Source organism: Salminus brasiliensis, chromosome 2, assembly GCF_030463535.1.
Source record: "Salminus brasiliensis chromosome 2, fSalBra1.hap2, whole genome shotgun sequence".
Taxonomy (NCBI): Eukaryota; Metazoa; Chordata; class Actinopteri; order Characiformes; family Bryconidae; genus Salminus; species Salminus brasiliensis.
The window spans coordinates 59,826,912-59,846,266 of NC_132879.1; the positions used below are offsets into that span (position 1 = coordinate 59,826,912).

The 19,355-nt window shown below is 44.0% G+C and overlaps 1 protein-coding gene across 2 annotated transcripts; it reads right to left on the minus strand.

Annotated features, from left to right (window-relative positions):
• Window positions 1–23: 23 nt before the first annotated feature.
• On the minus strand, window positions 24–12,711 carry cyp51 (cytochrome P450, family 51). 2 transcript variants are annotated; one of them, XM_072673349.1, is made up of 10 exons: window positions 12,472–12,711; window positions 11,909–12,007; window positions 9,010–9,186; window positions 6,545–6,671; window positions 5,359–5,533; window positions 4,331–4,450; window positions 3,871–4,066; window positions 2,779–2,874; window positions 1,361–1,529; window positions 24–654 (listed from the first exon to the last, which is right to left on the minus strand). In XM_072673349.1, the coding sequence occupies exons 1-10, from the start codon at window positions 12,631–12,633 to the stop codon at window positions 473–475; spliced, it is 1,503 nt and encodes a 500-aa protein (XP_072529450.1). In that variant the 5' UTR covers window positions 12,634–12,711; the 3' UTR covers window positions 24–472. The 2 variants fall into 2 exon arrangements, with proteins under 2 accessions (XP_072529450.1, XP_072529449.1); XM_072673348.1 differs by having other exon boundaries at window positions 11,909–12,010.
• Window positions 12,712–19,355: the final 6,644 nt, after the last annotated feature.

Sequence of the window (19,355 nt, forward strand, 5' to 3'; positions counted from 1 at the left end):
ATTCAAAGTTTAAAGGCTTTTATCCCCCCCCCAATCACCCCTCTCCATTTTTGCAAATGCAAATAAACATCACATCAACACATACAGCTCAGACTCTCACGTTCTCACACTCGGCAGCTCTATACCCTTTTACAACCAGAAAACAGAAAACAAGGCCCTGCAATAAAACAGCAGCTTTTACCGGGAGGGTTAACCCCCTCCTTCTGTCTGGATCTTCCTTTTTAGGTTCAGCACAGGAGCTACAAAGGACTGACACAATTCTGGAAATAATGATGGAAATAATGATGGGAATAACGATAGGAAATTAGATTTTTTACCACGCTGTCCCTTTACAGGTTACACATGAGACATTCGAGTTAAGGACCAGCTTCAGCTAATGTCCAAAAGCATGGTGTGAATCGCCGTAGCTCAGTCTGCGCTGGGTGAAGAAATGAGTCCGGTTCTAGTGAAGTAGCGAGGCCTGCGCTGGGAGTCAGTGCTGCTCTCTCCGGCGGTATTTGATGATGGGGTTGTTGGGCGTGTGGATCATGGTGGTGTAGTTCACGGTGGGGAAATATCCGTCAACCAGATCGAACTCGTACAGCCGCAACATCGTCGACCAAATAGTCTTTATCTGCACGTAAGCAAAGTTCTCCCCGATGCAGCGGTGACGGCCTGCGGGATAAACACAGAAGCGTCATCCAGCAACCAGAGAAAATTCCCACTTTCCCAAATACGAACGTTGGAATATCAGCCGTCTGATAGCAGTGGTTTCATTAAGAGATCTGCTTTACTGAAGACAAGCAGACTACCCCACACTGCCCTTCCCCACCGCACAGACCCCAACATCACATCCCACAGTGAGAGCGTGGTGCTCCGTACCCAACTACACCCATCCATATCATACCCCTCCTTACCCATCAGTGGCAGTGCCGGTTCAGCGGTTAGAGCGCCGGGCTATTGATAACAGGGTTGTGGGTTTGATACCCGGGCTTGGCAAGCTGCCACTGTTGGGCCATTGAGCCCTTTACCCTCTCTGCTCCCCGGGTGCTGGAGTTGGCTGCCCGCCGCTCTGGGTGTGTGTGTACTCACTGCCCCTAGTTCACTAGTGTGTGTGTGAGTGTGTGTTCACTACCACAGATGGGTTAAATGCGGAGGACACATTTCGCTGTAGAGTGACAAATACGTGCACCTTTACCATCTACACCCCGCCATACTCATCTACACCCATCCATATCATATCCCTGCTAACCCATCTACACCCATGCATACTTGTGCCCCTATTTTCACATTGTACTCTGTCTTTCGGATAATCCAGTGGTTGATAATGACCTCGTGCTCCAGTTACCAAACAGTGCCTGCATGCTCAGTCTGGACTCACCTGCTCCGAACGGAATGTATGCAAATTTCTCGCCTGCTGCAGGGTTTTCACCCAGGTAGCGGTCAGGGTTAAAATCCAGACACTGAGTCCAGGTGTCCTGCAGACGATGGTTCACTGTCGGAGACACACACACCTGGTGCCCAACTGGGATGGTGTACTCTCCAACCTTCTGCATGGGGGAGAAGATTCAGGGTAAATTTTACAAACTGCACATATTATGCACTGCCCGGGCTACTGTGATATACACTGAGGTACTCTACTGTAGGTACTGTGATATACACTGAGGTACTCTACTGTACGTACTGTGATATACACTGAGGTACTCTACTGTAGATACTGTGATATACACTGAGGTACTCTACTGTAGGTACTGTGATATACACTGAGGTACTCTACTGTACGTACTGTAATATACACTGAGGTACTCTACTGTAGATACTGTGATATACACTGAGGTACTCTACTGTACGTACCGTGATATACACTGAGGTACTCTACTGTAGGTACTGTGATATACTCTGAGGTACTCTACTGTACGTACCGTGATATACACTGAGGTACTCTACTGTAGGTACTGTGATATACTCTGAGGTACTCTACTGTACGTACCGTGATATACACTGAGGTACTCTACTGTACGTACTGTGATATACTCTGAGGTACTCTACTGTAGGTACCGTGATATACACTGAGGTACTCTACTGTACGTACTGTGATATACTCTGAGGTACTCTACTGTAGGTACCGTGATATACACTGAGGTACTCTACTGTACGTACTGTAATATACACTGAGGTACTCTACTGTAGGTACCGTGATATACTCTGAGGTACTCTACTGTAGGTACTGTGATATACACTGAGGTACTCTACTGTACGTACCGTGATATACACTGAGGTACTCTACTGTAGGTACCGTGATATACACTGAGGTACTCTACTGTAGGTACTGTGATATACTCTGAGGTACTCTACTGTACGTACCGTGATATACACTGAGGTACTCTACTGTATGTACTGTAATATACACTGAGGTACTCTACTGTAGGTACTGTGATATACACTAAGGTACTCTACTGTACGTACTGTAATATACACTGAGGTACTCTACTGTAGGTACCGTGATATACACTAAGGTACTCTACTGTACGTACTGTAATATACACTGAGGTACTCTACTGTAGATACTGTGATATACACTGAGGTACTCTACTGTACGTACCGTGATATACACTGAGGTACTCTACTGTAGGTACCGTGATATACTCTGAGGTACTCTACTGTAGGTACCGTGATATACACTGAGGTACTCTACTGTAGATACTGTGATATACACTGAGGTACTCTACTGTACGTACCGTGATATACACTGAGGTACTCTACTGTATGTACTGGGAGTTAGGCGAGTTTACCGCATACCTGTGGAGAACGGGCCATTCTCATCATGGTCATGATGGGGGGCCGGAGCCTCAGTGTTTCTTTCAGGCATCTATCCAGGAGGTTCAGGTCCTTCAGCTGAAGGAAGAACACACAACCAACAGCAATTACAGTCAGTTATACACAGACATCCACACAGTTAGAGTTCATCATCCTTTAAAACCACACGCAGTTATAGATCACACTGCAAGTCTTAAATTACAATAATTTAATCATTAGTCCAACACTTCAAGTTTCATACATATAGTTCAACACCTCAGAGCAAATTCAGAGCAAACTGCATGTTTATTAACACTGGAACCCAACACTACACGTCTTTCCACTCAGCCCAGTTTTTATACAGTACCAACTAAATCAACATTCTTAAAAAACACCAAAGACCAGCGTTACACCTGTCCCACTGCAGTCACTCAGCTTCTAACTCTTTTCACTAGCTGTTGCACATCACCCGATTTAGGTCAGATTAATGACGTGTGAGAGATCTGGGACCAGGACCAGGGCTAGTAGAACCAGCAGAGCAGTAAAAGCTTGAGCTGGAACTGAGGGCATAAACAGGGACTGTGTGGAAAGCCTGGCATCGGAAGGAGAGCCCGGTATTAGGAGGATAATCAGGAATTGGAGGGGTGACTCAGAACTTGAGGCGAGCATTAAAAAGTGAGATGACCTGGTACTGCTTAGCTGATCTGGAACTGGATGGAAGACCTAGAATTGATTAGGTGGCCTGGTGCTGGAGGTTAATCTGGTGCTAGAAGTTAATCTGGTGCTGGAGGTTAATCTGGTGCTGAAGGAACGCACGTTTTAGAGAAGATGTTTGTGGTGATTATCACTTCACCTGCTCTGCATCAGAATCACTGTAAGCAGAGAACACACAGGTTCTGTAGGGAGACCATGTCTGTCTTCATGGTGGGGAACCTCAGACAGTGACTCAACAGGACGATGGGCGGAGCTGTGTTGGGAAACGTGTGGAGGAGGTGTGTGGACAGCAGTGAGGAACAGAGAGTTATCAGTCCAGGTCCACTGAGTGGACACAGGGGTTTATGGGTAACGTAGTGTTTCTGTTGGTGTTGAACTGACCTGGTCGTAGTCGAGTGGAGGCAGGCTGTCTCCACAGACTTGTTTTTGCTCGCTGTAGCAGCGGTCCTGCAGGGGGCGATCTTGTGCCAGGAAGAAGCCGAGCCAGGCGCTGGTGGTGGAGGACGTGTGTTGACCCGCCAAAAGCAGACCAATCAGCATCCCCGCAATTTCGTCATCATTCAGCGGACGGCCGTCTCTGCAGAGAGACATCATGTGTTATTTTGTATGATTTCATGTTTTAATGCAAGTTTATTATTTGATTTAATGTGCAGTGAGTGGGTGGCTGTTAGGGAATATATGCAGTAACGGAACCTGTCATTATTCATCAGGAATCTCATTAATAAACAGGAATCTCATTAATGCAGTGATCTGAGAAGTGTGAAATATAGACGCTTCTTCTGTGATGGGTAAATCGTGTGTGTGTTGGCACTACGCTGCTGGTCACTGTAGAACGTCTTACTTGTATGTGGCGTCTATCAGAGTCTGCAGGATGTCGTCTTCTTTCTCTGCCGTCTGTCTGCGTTTCTCGATCACTTTATAGAAGATGTTTTTAATCTCTCGGTGAGCCTGATCCCTCTTCCTGGAAAACACACGTCCATCAGTTAGACTCAGAACCAGGTCTTAATCACTGAGCTTAACTCAGATCATGAAGCTGGACTGGACTAACAAACTCAGCCCAGACTGTAGACCGGAATCCCAACAGCTGGGTGAACTCGGCTGTTTGTAGTAGGCTGTTCTTATTCAGGGCAAAATAAAACATGCTGGGTCTGTATTCATTCAGCACCAGGTGTGTTGTGTACCTGACGCTGGCCAGGTGTGTTGTGTACCTGACGCTGGCCAGGTGTGTTGGGTACCTGACGCTGGCCAGGTGTGTTGGGTACCTGACGCTGGCCAGGTGTGTTGGGTACCTGACGCTGGCCAGGTGTGTTGTGTACCTGACGCTGGCCAGGTGTGTTGGGTACCTGACGCTGGCCAGGTGTGTTGTGTACCTGACGCTGGCCAGGTGTGTTGTGTACCTGACGCTGGCCAGGTGTGTTGGGTACCTGACGCTGGCCAGGTGTGTTGTGTACCTGACGCTGGCCAGGTGTGTTGGGTACCTGACGCTGGCCAGGTGTGTTGTGTACCTGACGCTGGCCAGGTGTGTTGGGTACCTGACGCTGGCCAGGTGTGTTGTGTACCTGACGCTGGCCAGGTGTGTTGGGTACCTGACGCTGGCCAGGTGTGTTGTGTACCTGACGCTGGCCAGGTGTGTTGGGTACCTGACGCTGGCCAGGTGTGTTGTGTACCTGACGCTGGCCAGGTGTGTTGGGTACCTGACGCTGGCCAGGTGTGTTGTGTACCTGACGCTGGCCAGGTGTGTTGGGTACCTGACGCTGGCCAGGTGTGTTGTGTACCTGACGCTGGCCAGGTGTGTTGGGTACCTGACGCTGGCCAGGTGTGTCTTTTTAAATGCTTTTACACAATCTTTCCATCAGTATGTTATAGTACCTGAAGCTGGGCAGCGGCAGCCATCCCGGCAAGAGCCAGGCAGCGTGGGTAAAGCCTCCGTCCAGGTCAGCATAGAGCTGCGCTACCTTTTCATCCAGCATGCTGCGAATCTCTCTGCCGTGCAGACACCTGCTCGCTGTCAGGATAATGAGCTCTGAGAGAGCCTCGAACAGGTCTGAGGGAGGAGAGAGAGGGGATGACGTATGCTGTTACTGCTTATCTGGAATATTAATTGTTACCAGTACATCTGATAAACACCCACAGAACGATTGGATACTCCTAATTTCAACTCGTCACCTGTATAAAAGACACCTGTCCACAGAATCAATCAATCAATCAATCAGACTCCAACCTCTCCACCATGGGCCAGACCAGAGAGCTAAAGATGGTCAGGGACAGGATTGTAGACCTACACAAAGAAACGTCTGACCTCTGTGCTTACCAACAAGGGTTTTTTCGTTATTATTTTAGAACAATTTATTTATGGAAACAACTTCAGGCAGAAATAGTGAAATAGGTGAATCATCCCTTCTGGACACCAGAGCAATTCACTCTTATCTCCCGGTGCCCACTGTCCCTCATTCAGGGGTGCTGAAACTGCCTGCACTTGTTTCAGAGCTGGCCAGCTGACAGAGTCCAGAGTGGGCACGGCACCCTTACATACAGTAATGTCTCCCTCTGATGGACTCAGTGGGGATTGCACAAGGACAGGTCATGTGCTCAATTGTGCATTGGCTAGGCTCCGCCCCTCATAGCTAAGGATGGTCAGGGACAGGATTGTAGACCTGCAAAAAGAAACGTCTGACCTCTGTGCTTACCAACAAGGGTTTTTCCTAAGTCTTGTATAGAGGATCAAATGCATATTTCAGTATTTTACATGAAGTAATTTTCTGGATTTTCTCTCACTGTTAAAATAAACCTACTATTGATAGACTGCTCATTTCTTTGTCAGTGGACAAACTTACAAAAGCATCATTTATTTCCTTCTCTGTATATAAATATATGAGGACATCCAAACTCCTGCTGTAATAGTGGCGGTCCTAAAAATAATACAGTAACATTAAAAAATCAAAAAGTAAATATTTTGGGACGGGCGGTTTTCAGGCTGACAGAAAGTCCTGCCCTGGACATACAGGTGACTGAGGTGATTCTCCTTCACAGAGAAACTGTGCAGTAGAATTCTTACTCTTCTCCCCACTGTCTCCCCAGCGTCGAAAATACTCCCTTGTCTCCTCCTCGATGACCTCCACATGCTGCTTAAAGTGAGCGATGTTCAGCCCTGTCTTCAGCATCTTCTTCTGCTCCAGAAACACCTGCAGAACACACACATTACACACTCCGTCAGACGACCAGCAACCCCCCACACACGAGCAAGAGTGTAGATTACTACCTGTGCACTTACAGGTAGACACTCACTGATCGCTGACTTTATGTTTATTTGGGTTTATTCTGTTATATAGAGTTAATTACAGGTAGACACTCTCACTGACCACTGACTTTCTGTTTATTTGGGTTTATTCTAATGTTATATAGAGTTAATTACAGGTAGACACTCTCACTGACCACTGACTTTCTGTTTATTTGGGTTTATTCTAATGTTATATAGAGTTAATTACAGGTAGACACTCTCACTGACCACTGACTTTCTGTTTATTTGGGTTTATTCTAATGTTATATAGAGTTAATTACAGGTAAACACTCTTACTGATCACTGACTTTATGTTTATTTGGGTTTATTCTAATGTTATATAAAGTTAATTACAGGTAGACACTCTCACTGACCACTGACTTTCTGTTTATTTGGGTTTATTCTAATGTTATATAGAGTTAATTACAGGTAGACACTCTCACTGACCGCTGACTTTCTGTTTATTTGGGTTTATTCTAATGTTATATAGAGTTAATTACAGGTAGACACTCTCACTGACCGCTGACTTTATGTTTATTTGGGTTTATTCTAATGTTATATAGAGTTAATTACAGGTAGACACTCTCACTGACCGCTGACTTTCTGTTTATTTGGGTTTATTCTAATGTTATATGGAGTTAATTACAGGTAGACACTCTCACTGACCACTGACTTTCTGTTTATTTGGGTTTATTCTAATGTTATAGAGTTAATTACAGGTAGACACTCTCACTGACCACTGACTTTCTGTTTATTTGGGTTTATTCTAATGTTATATAGAGTTAATTACAGGTAGACACTCTCACTGACCACTGACTTTCTGTTTATTTGGGTTTATTCTAATGTTATATAGAGTTAATTACAGGTAAACACTCTTACTGATCACTGACTTTATGTTTATTAGGGTTTATTCTAATGTTATATAGAGTTAATTACAGGTAGACACCCTCACTGACCACTGACTTTCTGTTTATTTGGGTTTATTCTAATGTTATATAGAGTTAATTACAGGTAGACACTCTCACTGACCGCTACCTTTCTGTTTATTTGGGTTTATTCTAATGTTATATAGAGTTAATTACAGGTAGACACTCTCACTGACCACTGACTTTCTGTTTATTTGGGTTTATTCTAATGTTATATAGAGTTAATTACAGGTAGACACTCTCACTGACCACTGACTTTCTGTTTATTTAGGTTTATTCTAATGTTATATAGAGTTAATTACAGGTAAACACTCTTACTGATCGCTGACTTTATGTTTATTTGGGTTTATTCTAATGTTATATAGAGTTAATTACAGGTAGACACTCTCACTGACCGCTGACTTTCTGTTTATTTGGGTTTATTCTAATGTTATATAGAGTTAATTACAGGTAGACACTCTCACTGACCGCTGACTTTCTGTTTATTTGGGTTTATTCTAATGTTATATAGAGTTAATTACAGGTAGACACTCTCACTGACCGCTGACTTTCTGTTTATTTGGGTTTATTCTAATGTTATATAGAGTTAATTACAGGTAGACACTCTCACTGACCGCTGACTTTCTGTTTATTTGGGTTTATTCTAATGTTATATGGAGTTAATTACAGGTAGACACTCTCACTGACCACTGACTTTCTGTTTATTTGGGTTTATTCTAATGTTATAGAGTTAATTACAGGTAGACACTCTCACTGACCACTGACTTTCTGTTTATTTGGGTTTATTCTAATGTTATATAGAGTTAATTACAGGTAGACACTCTCACTGACCACTGACTTTCTGTTTATTTGGGTTTATTCTAATGTTATATAGAGTTAATTACAGGTAAACACTCTTACTGATCACTGACTTTATGTTTATTAGGGTTTATTCTAATGTTATATAGAGTTAATTACAGGTAGACACCCTCACTGACCACTGACTTTCTGTTTATTTGGGTTTATTCTAATGTTATATAGAGTTAATTACAGGTAGACACTCTCACTGACCGCTACCTTTCTGTTTATTTTGGGGTTATTCTAATGTTATATAGAGTTAATTACAGGTAGACACTCTCACTGACCGCTACCTTTCTGTTTATTTTGGGGTTATTCTAATGTTATATAGAGTTAATTACAGGTAGACACTCTCACTGACCGCTACCTTTCTGTTTATTTTGGGGTTATTCTAATGTTATATAGAGTTAATTACAGGTAATAGGGAAAATGTTATACAAGTCTTCTGAAGCCCCTCAGTGCCCCTCAGGTTTAACCCACCGGGTTTGGGACGTCGTAGGCGACCCCCTTTCCGAATACCGGAGTCGTGAGCCGAGAGTAAACGTCCTCCGCGTTCAGCTCCTCGTTCTTGCTGTTGAAGAGCAGTGATGCAGCCTCGCTGCCCAGCAGATAGGTGAAGGTTTTACCCACCATTGTGAAGCTGACCACAGGGCCATACTGCAAAACAGCACATTATCCAATAAAACACACTACAGAACTGAGCTTAATGGGTTATATAGTTTAGTACAGTATTGAGTATTACTGGGTTATATAGTTTAGTACAGTATTGAGTATTACTGGGTTATATAGTTTAGTACAGTATTAAGTGTTAGTGGGTTATATAGTTTAGTACAGTATTAAGTATTACTGGGTTATATAGTTTAGTACAGTATTAAGTGTTAGTGGGTTATATAGTTTAGTACAGTATTAAGTGTTGCTGGGTTATATAGTTTAGTACAGTATTGAGTATTACGGGGTTATATAGTTTAGTACAGTATTGAGTATTACTGGGTTATATAGTTTAGTACAGTATTAAGTGTTAGTGGGTTATATAGTTTAGTACAGTATTGAGTATTACTGGGTTATATAGTTTAGTACAGTATTGAGTATTACTGGGTTATATAGTTTAGTACAGTATTAAGTGTTACTGGGTTATATAGTTTAGTACAGTATTGAGTATTACTGGGTTATATAGTTTAGTACAGTATTAAGTGTTAGTGGGTTATATAGTTTAGTACAGTATTAAGTGTTACTGGGTTATATAGTTTAGTACAGTATTAAGTGTTAGTGGGTTATATAGTTTAGTACAGTATTAAGTGTTACTGGGATATATAGTTTAGTACAGTATTGAGTGTTACTAAGTTATATAGTTTAGTACAGTATTAAGTGTTAGTGGGTTATATAGTTTAGTACAGTATTAAGTGTTAGTGGGTTATATAGTTTAGTACAGTATTGAGTATTACTGGGTTATATAGTTTAGTACAGTATTAAGTGTTACTGGGTTATATAGTTTAGTACAGTATTGAGTATTACTGGGTTATATAGTTTAGTACAGTATTAAGTGTTAGTGGGTTATATAGTTTAGTACAGTATTGAGTATTACTGGGTTATATAGTTTAGTACAGTATTAAGTGTTACTGGGTTATATAGTTTAGTACAGTATTAAGTGTTAGTGGGTTATATAGTTTAGTACAGTATTGAGTATTACTGGGTTATATAGTTTAGTACAGTATTAAGTGTTAGTGGGTTATATAGCTTAGTACAGTATTGAGTATTACTGAGTTATATAGTTTAGTACATTATTAAGTGTTACTGGGTTATATAGTTTAGTACAGTATTAAGTGTTAGTGGGTTATATAGTTTAGTACAGTATTAAGTATTACTGGGTTATATAGTTTAGTACAGTATTAAGTGTTAGTGGGTTATATAGTTTAGTACAGTATTAAGTGTTGCTGGGTTATATAGTTTAGTACAGTATTGAGTATTACGGGGTTATATAGTTTAGTACAATATTAAGTGTTAGTGGGTTATATAGTTTAGTGCAGTATTGAGTATTACTGGGTTATATAGTTTAGTACAGTATTAAGTGTTAGTGGGTTATATAGTTTAGTACAGTATTGAGTGTTACTGGGTTATATAGTTTAGTACAGTATTGAGTATTACTGGGTTATATAGTTTAGTACAGTATTGAGTGTTACTGGGTTATATAGTTTAGTACAGTATTGAGTGTTACTGGGTTATATAGTTTAGTACACTTATTGAGTATTACTGGGTTATATAGTTTAGTACAGTATTGAGTGTTACTGGGTTATATAGTTTAGTACAATATTAAGTGTTAGTGGGTTATATAGTTTAGTACAGTATTGAGTGTTACTGGGTTATATAGTTTAGTACAGTATTGAGTATTACTGGGTTATATAGTTTAGTACAGTATTAAGTGTTAGTGGGTTATATAGTTTAGTACAGTATTGAGTATTACTGGGTTATATAGTTTAGTACAGTATTGAGTGTTACTGGGTTATATAGTTTAGTACAGTATTAAGTGTTAGTGGGTTATATAGTTTAGTACACTTATTGAGTATTACTGGGTTATATAGTTTAGTACAGTATTGAGTATTACTAGGTTATATAGTTTAGTACAGTATTAAGTGTTAGTGGGTTATATAGTTTAGTACAGTATTAAGTGTCACTGGGTTATATAGTTTAGTACAGTATTAAGTGTCAGTGGGTTATATAGTTTAGTACAGTATTAAGTGTTACTGGGTTATATGGTTTAGTACAGTATTAAGTGTTAGTGGGTTATATAGTTTAGTACAGTATTAAGTGTCACTGGGTTATATAGTTTAGTACAGTATTAAGTGTCAGTGGGTTATATAGTTTAGTACAGTATTAAGTGTTACTGGGTTATATGGTTTAGTACAGTATTAAGTGTTACTGGGTTATATAGTTTAGTACAGTATTAAGTGTCACTGGGTTATATAGTTTAGTACAGTATTAAGTGTTACTGGGTTATATAGTTTAGTACAGTATTGAGTATTACTGGGTTATATAGTTTAGTACAGTATTAAGTGTCACTGGGTTATATAGTTTAGTACAGTATTGAGTATTACTGGGTTATATAGTTTAGTACAGTATTGAGTATTACTGGGTTATATAGTTTAGTACAGTATTAAGTGTCACTGGGTTATATAGTTTAGTACAGTATTAAGTGTCACTGGGTTATATAGTTTAGTACAGTATTGAGTATTACTGGGTTATATAGTTTAGTACAGTATTGAGTATTACTGGGTTATATAGTTTAGTACAGTATTGAGTGTCACTGGGTTATATAGTTTAGTACAGTATTAAGTGTCACTGGGTTATATAGTTTACATCACAGTGTAGGTGTGATCCCACTTACCTTCTCATAGGCCTTCTCCAGAAACTCGATGGGACTCTTTCCAAAAGCGAAGGCATGACCCAGGAACGGGACACTGGACGGGATGTATGGAGGATATTTCTGCTGAGAAAAAACAACAAAAATGTGCATCAGCCAGCCCACCCACACCCCCCCCCTCCTGCACTGTGCTGTATAGTGATGTGATGTAGAAAATTAGTCACATGACTGTATGAATAATTCAGGTGTGTGTAAATAACCTCACTGTTCCTGTAGAGAAAGGAGCTGTATCTGCAGGTCACCTCCGTCACCCTTAACCCAGGTAACCCAGGTAACTTTCCCCCACTGAGATCAAAAGACCGCAGATCAGTTAAACCCTCAGCTCTTTCAGATACACTGTAACGACTGGAGTGTCAGATCTCTACTACACCTGACTACACTGAGCTTCTAACAGCAGCTGAGAACCTCAGACTCTGGTTCTAGTTCTGACCCACTTCACTGAGAACTTCATCATGCAGGTTCTGTAGGGTCCCTCTACTCACCCGCTCTGACTGTAATGACACCTGGATGCAGGTGAGTGTACTGACCTGGTGTGAGTCCGGGGGTCTCTGCTGTCCGAACAGGACTTTAGATAAGTAGGCCAGGGTCAGGGTGAAGGCGGAGGTGGCTAGAACCATGGAGGTGAGGTTCTCACTCATTTTCTCCACCGTGTTCTCCAGCAGTTCGTTACTGACCTCAAACACGGTCATCTTTCCTCCCTCTTCTGCTCCTGCCTGTAGTAAACCTCTCCCCTCCGCAGCGTCTTAACCGAGCAACGCGCTCCAAGCCCCGCCCACCACCTGACACAGCAGCGCTCCTCATTGGCCGGAGCTGCCTGCCAGTCACGATAAGTCCACACGCTCCATGCGGTGGCGTTATGGCGCACATCCCGCCCCCTTGCTTAACGATTGGTCAGAAATGTGCGCTTCAGCGTTGTAAGACCCGCCCCTTATGAACTGGCATTGGCTGGTCAGCTCTCAGAGCGCTCTGAACGATCCAATCCCAGAGCAGGAAACACTTCTAGAGCGCAGCTCCGTCTCCTGATTGGCCCGCTCCGGCTGAACCCATGTCTGCCTATTTGACGTCACTCCCAGCAGCGCACGGAGTCTGTCCCCGCCCACTTTTACCTACTTTTAAGATTTTAAGGCAAATTATGATTAGTAGCGTTACTAAGAGACGGGCTAATGTCGATAACCCGCCAAGCCCACACACATATCAAAGAACAGCCCATAATATCCTTCACTATTCAATCAGTGCAGAGTCTGTGCAGCTTATGGGTCAGCTGTGCGCTCTGCTGAAGCTCCTGAAGCTCCTGAAACTCTGCTGAAGCTCCTGAAGCTCCTGAAACTCTGCTGAAGCTCCTGAAGCTCCTGAAACTCTGCTGAAGCTCCTGAAGCTCCTGAAGCTCTGCTGAAACTCTGCTGAAGCTCCTGAAGCTCTGCTGAAACTCTGCTGAAGCTCTGCTGAAACTCTGCTGAAGCTCTGCTGAAACTCTGTTGAAGCTCCTGAAACTCTGCTGAAGCTCTGCTGAAACTCTGCTGAAGCTCCTGAAGCTCTACTGAAACTCTGCTGAAACTCTGTTGAAGCTCCTGAAACTCTGCTGAAACTCTGCTGAAGCTCTGCTGAAACTCTGCTGAAACTCTGCTGAAACTCTGCTGAAGCTCCTGAAGCTCCTGAAGCTCCTGAAACTCTGCTGAAGCTCCTGAAGCTCTGCTGAAGCTCCTGAAGCTCCTGAAACTCTGCTGAAGCTCCTGAAGCTCCTGAAACTCTGCTGAAGCTCCTGAAGCTCCTGAAACTCTGCTGAAGCTCCTGAAGCTCTGCTGAAGCTCCTGAAGCTCCTGAAACTCTGCTGAAGCTCCTGAAGCTCCTGAAGCTCTGCTGAAACTCTGCTGAAACTCTGCTGAAGCTCTGCTGAAACTCTGTTGAAGCTCCTGAAACTCTGCTGAAGCTCTGCTGAAACTCTGCTGAAGCTCCTGAAGCTCTGCTGAAACTCTGCTGAAGCTCCTGAAACTCTGCTGAAACTCTGCTGAAGCTCTGCTGAAGCTCCTGAAGCTCCTGAAGCTCTGCTGAAACTCTGCTGAAACTCTGTTGAAGCTCCTGAAACTCTGCTGAAGCTCTGCTGAAACTCTGCTGAAACTCTGTTGAAGCTCCTGAAACTCTGCTGAAACTCTGCTGAAGCTCTGCTGAAGCTCCTGAAGCTCCTGAAACTCTGCTGAAACTCTGCTGAAACTCTGTTGAAGCTCCTGAAACTCTGCTGAAACTCTGCTGAAGCTCTGCTGAAACTCTGCTGAAACTCTGCTGAAACTCTGCTGAAGCTCTGTTGAAGCTCCTGAAGCTCTGCTGAACCTCTGTTGAAGCTCCTGAAGCTCTGCTGAAACTCTGCTGAAGCTCTGTTGAAGCTCCTGAAGCTCTGCTGAAGCTCTGTTGAAGCTCCTGAAGCTCTGCTGAAACTCTGCTGAAACTCTGCTGAAACTCTGCTGAAGCTCCTAAAACTCTGCTGAAACTCCGCTGAAGCTCTGCTGAAGCTCTGCTGAAGCTCTGCTGAAACTCTGCTGAAACTCTGTTGAAGCTCCTGAAACTCTGTTGAAGCTCCTGAAACTCTGCTGAAACTCTGCTGAAGCTCTGTTGAAGCTCCTGAAGCTCTGCTGAACCTCTGTTGAAGCTCCTGAAGCTCTGCTGAACCTCTGTTGAAGCTCCTGAAGCTCTGCTGAAACTCTGCTGAAGCTCTGTTGAAGCTCCTGAAGCTCTGCTGAAACTCTGCTGAAACTCTGTTGAAGCTCCTGAAGCTCCTGAAACTCTGCTGAAGCTCCTGAAGCTCTGCTGAAGCTCCTGAAGCTCCTGAAGCTCTGCTGAAACTCTGCTGAAGCTCTGCTGAAACTCTGTTGAAGCTCCTGAAACTCTGCTGAAGCTCTGCTGAAACTCTGCTGAAGCTCCTGAAGCTTCTGAAGCTCTGCTGAAACTCTGCTGAAACTCTGTTGAAGCTCCTGAAACTCTGCTGAAGCTCTGCTGAAACTCTGCTGAAACTCTGTTGAAGCTCCTGAAACTCTGCTGAAACTCTGCTGAAGGTCTGCTGAAGCTCCTGAAGCTCCTGAAGCTCTTGAAGCTCTGCTGAAACTCTGCTGAAACTCTGTTGAAGCTCCTGAAACTCTGCTGAAACTCTGCTGAAACTCTGCTGAAGCTCTGCTGAAACTCTGCTGAAGCTCTGCTGAAACTCTGCTGAAACTCTGCTGAAGCTCTGTTGAAGCTCCTGAAGCTCTGCTGAACCTCTGTTGAAGCTCCTGAAGCTCTGCTGAAACTCTGCTGAAACTCTGCTGAAACTCTGCTGAAGCTCTGCTGAAACTCTGCTGAAGCTCTGTTGAAGCTCCTGAAGCTCTGCTGAAGCTCCTGAAGCTCTGCTGAACCTCTGTTGAAGCTCCTGAAGCTCTGCTGAAACTCTGCTGAAACTCTGTTGAAGCTCCTGAAGCTCTGCTGAAACTCTGCTGAAACTCTGCTGAAGCTCCTAAAACTCTGCTGAAACTCCGCTGAAGCTCTGCTGAAGCTCTGCTGAAACTCCGCTGAAGCTCTGCTGAAGCTCTGCTGAAACTCTGCTGAAGCTCTGCTGAAACTCTGCTGAAGCTCCTAAAACTCTGCTGAAACTCTGCTGAAACTCTGTTGAAGCTCCTGAAACTCTGCTGAAGCTCTGCTGAAACTCTGCTGAAACTCTGCTGAAACTCTGTTGAAGCTCCTGAAACTCTGCTGAAGCTCTGCTGAAGCTCCTGAAGCTCCTGAAACTCTGCTGAAACTCTGCTGAAACTCTGTTGAAGCTCCTGAAACTCTGCTGAAACTCTGCTGAAGCTCTGCTGAAACTCTGCTGAAGCTCTGTTGAAGCTCCTGAAGCTCTGCTGAACCTCTGTTGAAGCTCCTGAAGCTCTGCTGAAACTCTGCTGAAGCTCTGTTGAAGCTCCTGAAGCTCTGCTGAAGCTCTGTTGAAGCTCCTGAAGCTCTGCTGAAACTCTGCTGAAACTCTGCTGAAACTCTGCTGAAGCTCCTAAAACTCTGCTGAAACTCCGCTGAAGCTCTGCTGAAGCTCTGCTGAAGCTCTGCTGAAACTCTGCTGAAACTCTGCTGAAACTCTGTTGAAGCTCCTGAAACTCTGCTGAAACTCTGCTGAAGCTCTGTTGAAGCTCCTGAAGCTCTGCTGAACCTCTGTTGAAGCTCCTGAAGCTCTGCTGAAACTCTGCTGAAGCTCTGTTGAAGCTCCTGAAGCTCTGCTGAAACTCTGCTGAAACTCTGTTGAAGCTCCTGAAGCTCCTGAAACTCTGCTGAAGCTCCTGAAGCTCTGCTGAAGCTCCTGAAGCTCCTGAAGCTCTGCTGAAACTCTGCTGAAGCTCTGCTGAAACTCTGTTGAAGCTCCTGAAACTCTGCTGAAGCTCTGCTGAAACTCTGCTGAAGCTCCTGAAGCTTCTGAAGCTCTGCTGAAACTCTGCTGAAACTCTGTTGAAGCTCCTGAAACTCTGCTGAAGCTCTGCTGAAACTCTGCTGAAACTCTGTTGAAGCTCCTGAAACTCTGCTGAAACTCTGCTGAAGGTCTGCTGAAGCTCCTGAAGCTCCTGAAGCTCCTGAAGCTCTGCTGAAACTCTGCTGAAACTCTGTTGAAGCTCCTGAAACTCTGCTGAAACTCTGCTGAAACTCTGCTGAAGCTCTGCTGAAACTCTGCTGAAACTCTGCTGAAGCTCTGTTGAAGCTCCTGAAGCTCTGCTGAACCTCTGTTGAAGCTCCTGAAGCTCTGCTGAAACTCTGCTGAAGCTCTGCTGAAACTCTGCTGAAGCTCTGTTGAAGCTCCTGAAGCTCTGCTGAAGCTCCTGAAGCTCTGCTGAACCTCTGTTGAAGCTCCTGAAGCTCTGCTGAAACTCTGCTGAAGCTCTGTTGAAGCTCCTGAAGCTCTGCTGAAACTCTGCTGAAACTCTGTTGAAGCTCCTGAAGCTCTGCTGAAACTCTGCTGAAACTCTGCTGAAACTCTGCTGAAGCTCCTAAAACTCTGCTGAAACTCCGCTGAAGCTCTGCTGAAGCTCTGCTGAAACTCCGCTGAAGCTCTGCTGAAGCTCTGCTGAAACTCTGCTGAAGCTCTGCTGAAACTCTGCTGAAGCTCCTAAAACTCTGCTGAAACTCTGCTGAAACTCTGTTGAAGCTCCTGAAACTCTGCTGAAGCTCTGCTGAAACTCTGCTGAAACTCTGCTGAAACTCTGTTGAAGCTCCTGAAACTCTGCTGAAACTCTGCTGAAGCTCTGCTGAAACTCTGCTGAAACTCTGCTGAAGCTCTGTTGAAGCTCCTGAAGCTCTGCTGAACCTCTGTTGAAGCTCCTGAAGCTCTGCTGAAACTCTGCTGAAGCTCTGTTGAAGCTCCTGAAGCTCTGCTGAAACTCTGCTGAAACTCTGTTGAAGCTCCTGAAGCTCTGCTGAAACTCTGCTGAAGCTCCTAAAACTCTGCTGAAACTCTGCTGAAGCTCTGCTGAAGCTCTGCTGAAACTCTGCTGAAGCTCTGCTGAAACTCTGCTGAAGCTCCTAAAACTCTGCTGAAACTCTGCTGAAGCTCTGTTGAAGCTCCTGAAGCTCTGCTGAAACTCTGCTGAAGCTCCTGAAACTCTGCTGAAACTCTGCTGAAGCTCCTGAAACTCTGCTGAAGCTCTGTTGAAGCTCCTGAAGCTCTGCTGAAACTCTGCTGAAGCTCCTGAAACTCTGCTGAAACTCTGTTGAAGCTCCTGAAGCTCTGCTAAAACTCTGCTGAAGCTCCTAAAACTCTGCTGAAACTCTGCTGAAGCTCTGCTGAAGCTCTGCTGAAACTCTGCTGAAGCTCTGCTGAAACTCTGCTGAAGCTCCTGAAACTCTGCTGAAACTCTGCTGAAGCTCTGTTGAAGCTCCTGAAGCTCTGCTGAAACTCTGCTGAAGCTCCTGAAACTCTGCTGAAGCTCCTGAAACTCTGCTGAAGCTCTGTTGAAGCTCCTGAAGCTCTGCTGAAACTCTGCTGAAGCTCCTGAAACTCTGCTGAAGCTCTGTTGAAGCTCCTGAAGCTCTGCTGAAACTCTGCTGAAGCTCCTGAAACTCTGCTGAAGCTCTGTTAAAGCTCCTGAAGCTCTGTTGAAACTCTGCTGAAGCTCCTGAAACTCTGTTGAAACTCTGCTGAAGCTCTGCTGAAACTCTGCTGAAGCTCTGCTGAAGCTCTGCTGAAGCTCCTGAAACTCTGCTGAAGCTCCTGAAGCCCTGCTGAAGCTCCTGAAACTCTGCTGAAGCTCCTGAAACTCTGCTGAAACTCTGCTGAAACTCTGCTGAAGCTCTGCTGAAACTCTGCTGAAGCTCTGCTGAAGCTCCTGAAGCTCTGCTGAAGCTCTGCTGAAACTCTGCTGAAGCTCTGCTGAAGCTCCTGAAACTCTGCTGAAGCTCTGTTGAAGCTCCTGAAGCTCCTGAAACTCTGCTGAAGCTTCGTTGAAGCTCTGCTGAAACTCTGCTGAAGCTCTGTTGAAGCTCCTGAAGCTCTGCTGAAACTCTGCTGAAGCTCTGTTGAAGCTCCTGGAACTCTGCTGAAGCTCTGTTGAAGCTCTGTTGAAGCTCCTGAAGCTCTGCTTAAGCTCTGCTGAAGCTCTGCTAAAACTCTGCTGAAGCTCTGCTGAAACTCTGTTGAAGCTCCTGAAGCTCTGCTGAAACTCTGTTGAAGCTCCTGAAGCTCTGCTGAAACTCTGCTGAAGCTCTGCTGAAGCTCTGCTGAAGCTCTGCTGAAACTCCGCTGAAGCTCTGCTGAAGCTCTGCTGAAGCTCTGCTAAAACTCTGCTGAAGCTCTGCTGAAACTCTGTTGAAGCTCCTGAAGCTCTGCTGAAGCTCTGCTGAAACTCTGCTGAAGCTCTGCTGAAGCTCTGCTGAAACTCTGCTGAAGCTCTGCTGAAGCTCTGCTGAAACTCTGCTGAAGCTCTGCTGAAGCTCTGCTGAAACTCTGCTGAAGCTCTGTTGAAGCTCTGCTGAAGCTCTGCTGCTGCTGGAAGCTGCTTTTAGACCAGATCTAAGCTGGTCTTTGATGATGAAGGTGGTTGAAAAGCTAGTCATTCACATCAAATTAATTATATATTGGGTGGGTTTATAACTGCAGTCCTCCACTAAGCCTACACCCATCGTGACATCACAGTGAACCTGATCGGATTTAGATAGATATAACCAAGCTGCTCCACCAGCATGACCAACTAGTTAACTGTAAGTGTTATAAATTCTTAATGTCAGTGTTATAAACTCTTAATGTCAGTGTTATAAATTCTTAATGTCAGCGTTATAAATTCTTAACATTAGTGTTATAAACTATAAACTCTTAATGTCAGTGTTATAAATTCTTAATGTCAGTGTTATAAACTCTTAAAGTCAGTGTTATAAATTCTTAATGTCAGTGCTATAAACTGTTAATGTTAGTGTTATA